Source organism: Orbicella franksi, chromosome 3 (genome assembly GCF_964199315.1).
Source record: "Orbicella franksi chromosome 3, jaOrbFran1.1, whole genome shotgun sequence".
NCBI classification, from domain to species: domain Eukaryota; kingdom Metazoa; phylum Cnidaria; class Anthozoa; order Scleractinia; family Merulinidae; genus Orbicella; species Orbicella franksi.
The window spans coordinates 24,165,001-24,170,000 of record NC_138147.1 but is presented as its reverse complement, the minus strand read 5'-3'; the positions used below and the strand labels follow the sequence as shown (position 1 = coordinate 24,170,000).

The 5,000-nt window shown below is 32.7% G+C and overlaps 1 protein-coding gene across 2 annotated transcripts in view; it reads left to right on the top strand.

The window, feature by feature from the left end:
* LOC145482781 (anoctamin-7-like) overlaps nucleotides 1–5,000 on the top strand; it is a 40,572-nt gene that overhangs the window by 15,762 nt on the left and 19,810 nt on the right. The window contains exons 2-3 of one of the 2 annotated variants that reach the window (XM_081461409.1): nucleotides 2,871–2,921; nucleotides 4,640–4,709. In XM_081461409.1, the coding sequence (XP_081317535.1) occupies nucleotides 2,871–2,921; nucleotides 4,640–4,709 (121 nt within the window). The remainder of the gene's footprint in view (nucleotides 1–2,870; nucleotides 2,922–4,639; nucleotides 4,710–5,000) is intronic. The other variant, XM_081461410.1, reaches the window with a different exon arrangement.

Sequence of the window (5,000 nt, the reverse complement as noted above, 5' to 3'; positions counted from 1 at the left end):
TTTTGTTTACAATATGCCACAATAATGTATATTATTAAAACAAAAGTAAACATAGTTATAACCGGTCCTTGACATAAATTCAAGATGAAGACAAAATATAAGTTGTCAAACTTACCTAGTTACAAATGATGGGTTAGATTTAAACCACACAAAATGCCATTTAACGTAATAAGGTGTCAAGTAAAAGGACATGTCTGTGTTTAAATAAACCCAGCTTGCAGATGACTTTTGTCATCTACCTTGATCAACAGGTATCACCTGTTACAACTTTGACAAGGTGTTCTGAGATCTGGCATTTTTGCTTGACATTTTGAAGGCTATCAAGACATGTCTCTAGCAGCATCTTTATCCCTTATACAATTATTCTTTTGAAAGTTATTTTTCTACCAACAAATAAAATAAGCTGATATTTTCATTAATAGTTAACTGGATAAAATAAAATTACACAGTCATGTAAAAGGGGTTCATATATTTGGTGTTCGAATGTCAAACAAACTAAGACTGAATTGTCAATAAGGCTGTGAACAATCTCTCCTGCTGAGAGAAACACCTCATAGGGGTGCCCTTGAACAGTGTTTCTAAGAATTTTGTGTTAAAAAGCAAACAGCAAAACTAGGGTATTGACACTTCTGAATGAAGAATGGCAACTGAAGATCAGAGTGAACAAAAGGAAAAAGAAAATAAGGCGGATCAACAGGTATTCTTCAATTATGTTATTGACAGAATGGAGACATGCCAAGTCCTGCAGAGTGATTCTGACGGTTCAAAATCTAATTCAAGACTTATTAAAATAGTACATGTAGTATAAATTATAACTTCACTTTATCAGTCATGCAAGGATACTTAACAACGATAAACAGAGAAAATATTGCTCACACCAATTCAATAGCCTTAAGTTGACAATTGTAAAATACACAAATGGCAATCACAGGCAGAAAAGGCATTACTTGATCTGTTAAGGGCTTTTTGTTTACTACACATAGTTCAGTAATCAAACTACATTGTACTGTCAATCAAATTACTAAAGACCCATTTTGAAGTTCATAATTTACCTAGTACATGTATACTCCAGTGTGATATGCAATGTACAGTCATAAAGCTTATTCTAACAGTTTGATAGTTTAAATGTTTCTGAAGGAGCACCGACATAAGTTAATGATCAAAAGTGATAGAAACTAGCAGTTCTACAACGCCAAGATTAGCAGTAAAATATTATTTGAGGACATAACCAAGCAGCCAAATCTTTCTTTTATGTGATTCCACAAAATAATTATTCATACCCACCCCCAAGAGGGTTATTGGATATCCCAAGGTTGAGGGGGTCTCAAAAACCACAATTTTTAAGAGATGGAAGGTCAGACCAAAAAATCATCACAACTGATATTAAGAACCATTATGCATATGAAAAAATCAGTACATGTTAAAACTGCTTATTGTTGTCTGAAGCTCTTCTTAAAAACTAAAATCTACAGTAAATCTGTTATAGATACAGTGTCTGCATTTTTACCCACTTCACAACAAGTTTACCAACACATGGTACATAGAATGATATTACTAGTAAGATGTGTCACTGAAGTACTGTAGCACAAGGTCCATAGTGGGGGAATATTGATTGTCCCAGTTCTTTTTCGCAAGTTTACAGATCTAGCCACCTAGGAGAGATCCATAAACTTGCAAAAAAGACAGAAACCACCATAAGTGGTGGTACTTAAACTATTTTTAATTATTATATACAGCAAACTGGTCCAAGATGAAAAGGAGACTTCTCAATGGTTCCTTAAAATGGACTGCTCACAAATTAGTTTCAGCAACTTATTTTTCATAACAACAACTTTGCGAAGTTAATAGCATCCATACTGTACATTTTCCTTCTACCAAACACTATATTAACATGTACTGTTAGGTATGTTTCATGTTTTGTAAGGAAGCTACATGTACTTACAAAGCCCAGGTACGAGCAGTATTCCAAACGGTCACAATCTCCCGAGTGAGTTTTTGTGTCAATTGAATATAAATTATAGAGCATTCCCGGATATCTCACAGAGAGTTCTACACACATCAGACAAATTTATTGACAAATTTTAACTACATTTCTTCATGGGAGCATCCCTGAGAAGTTCTACTCTGCTTTATAACTAACCCCTGGCAATGTGCATTGTACAGTAGATACAGGTGTATGCAGTACTTGACACACTAAGCATCAGTTCAAAAAATGCCAAATACATCCATTTTAAACAACTCGCATTTATCAAAGTCTTTGAACTGGTTCACATATAATAAACTGATATTACCGCATGTTCAGCTCTCACAGTATCCTTTTGCCTCTGACTATCAGAGTTTTCCTCTTTAAACAAAGCTGGCGTCAGTGGAGAAATAGAAAACTGGCTCAGAAATAAAATTGAATTCCAAATAAATCAGGGATAGTTTGCAAAGTACAGCTGTAGATGATCACAAGTGATAAAAAGTACTGCTACCTATTGAGTTGATTTTAAAAAAATTCTTCTTTAACACTCCAGCAAAGGAAAATGAAGAGAGCTCAAAACATCACTATCTCTGAATGGAAGGTTAACAATTATTTTTTAAAACAATTTCCCAAACAGTAAAAGTTGTTTGCTCCCAGAAATTACTGGGTTCTAACAGTGGTCCTGGAAGAAAGTGAGACAAATTTGTGCTGTGTGACAAATGTTCATTCTGAATGTGACTTTGTATTTATCTTTGACTGCCTATTTACTAAGCCTGATCCTTTCTAAATCTTGCTACAATTTGTTCCATGCCAGAAATTCTTCTCATCCTTGTTTAGCACTAAAAAAATTCTTGTATAAAGCTGCAATCGTTTTAACTCTCTTCTTTTTCTTCTGATCTCTCTCTAGGAAATGGCTTCCTATAATACTTTTGATCCAGCGTACAATGGAATTTACAAGGTTCTGTTCTTTTATAACCATCTTAACTTTTTGCTACAAATTAAATTTTGAATAGTGCGATGAAGCTTAAAAACCAACTAAAATCACTTACAATACGTGAAAGACCTAATGAACAAATCAAAGACCCCTGTGATCTACTATCAAATAAACACGACCAGTTAGAGCTAACAACTGATTTACTAAATCTTTTTCATTGAAATTTATGTCCAATTAAAGCTGGATTTCCAGTGCATAAGCATAAGCCTAAACAACATCTTATGCACGTTAAGCAAGACATTCATAATTAACACATTTTGTTAGAAAAATTTCCAACCAAACAGCACCTCACTATGTTCGTATAAGTTGCTTATAATGCTTATTCTTATGCACTAGAGAAAACTAGCCTTACATCTCCAAGCACATAAATTTTTTGATGAATTAACTTTTTTCAATGAACTTTGCAATACACTAAGCTCACACAGAACAGGTTTCTGATCCACAACAACAATAATTAACCAACATTTTGTGATCAAATATCTAGTGATGTAACCATAAGTATAAGTAAAAATAATTTCATAATTATAATTGCCAAAGGTTTTCGGCTGAATCGTGTTCAGTTTGCACTTCTAACAGATATAACATATTAACCTTTCCAAAATTCCTCTTCAAGTTAACAGCTTTATAATGCATAGACTGTTATTTAACTATGATTCAAATGACATGTTTCAGTACTCTTTTGGACTCAACCTTTCTCACATGGAGCCCTAATTATTATGACAAACCCTCTATCAATACAAAGAAACAACTAATATTCTCTCTTGTTAAATTCCCTACCATTAATTTTCAGACTTGGAGCTGCATAACCATCATCAAAAATTTTGTTATCTATTCAGTTTAATTTGCGCTTTTGTAAAAAACAAGATTCCTTTTGCCTTTCTCTTCCTTGAATTTATTTCATTCAGTGTTTAAATCTAATAATGATGATTCTGTGTGCAAGCATTTTTTTAAGAAACAACATAATCAAAGTCAAACAAATTTATTATTTACTAAATAACTAAAACTATTTTTGTACAGTAGCAACTTATTGCTAACATCTAATTTGTCTAAACACTACATAACACGGTGTTTTAATACTATGTAACAAGATTATCAGTAAAAGAAGTAAAAAATATATATATACTAAATTAAATACAGTGCTTTGTACATACAAAAAATATAACACTAGAAAGAGAAATTATATTTTAATGAGCAGATTACCATAAATTTCTTAAAACAAAATTTAATTAATTCAAGGCTGAGCATTTGACATGCATGCTTTATTTGTCAAAATGTAGTTAAATTTCCTACTGCTAATCATTTAATCAGTCCTGTATTTAATCAGTCCTCCATTTTAATCAATTATTTTAATTTAATGAACTTCATTTTGAAGGTGTCATTATTGCATACTAGTAACACTGGTTCCAGAGGTTTTCTTTCTTAAAAGTTAAACATATTCCACCGTTGACATTATTTTTGAGCATAATATTAACTTCTTTGCTCTAATTTTAACTTTCATCTAACATTTCCCACTCTAACTGATTCTTTGCACATCTTATAAACACCTTTATTACTGCAGGAATTAAGCAGGCTTTTAGCATCCAGTGTACCCCACTTTTCATTATTTTATCAAAGATTCCTCTTATTGTTTGAAGGATGTACATTTATGCAGACTTGTTAAAACTGTATTCCTTTCAAATCAGAATTTTGACAATGATGAGGACATGACTGGGGAGAGAGGTTGCTATTTCAAAGATGGCAAAAGGAGGATTGGTATGTTGCTTAGGCCCAGTTCAGACGCCACACTTTTCACAAGCCGAACGTAATACATTGAATTAATTATGTGAAAAGTTTGGCATCTGAATCAGTTAAGAATGGCTACAGTGTATTTGAATTTGGAATGGCTCAGCCATTCTTCCTGTATAGCTCAGCTGGTAATGTCGACTTTGGAACGGCTCTGATTCAGTCATCAAACTTTTCATGTGCCAAACCTAATGTATAAATCGTTATAACATATTTTACAAGCCGTTTCTTCATTCTGATGTGTTTTGGTTCAAACTAAAT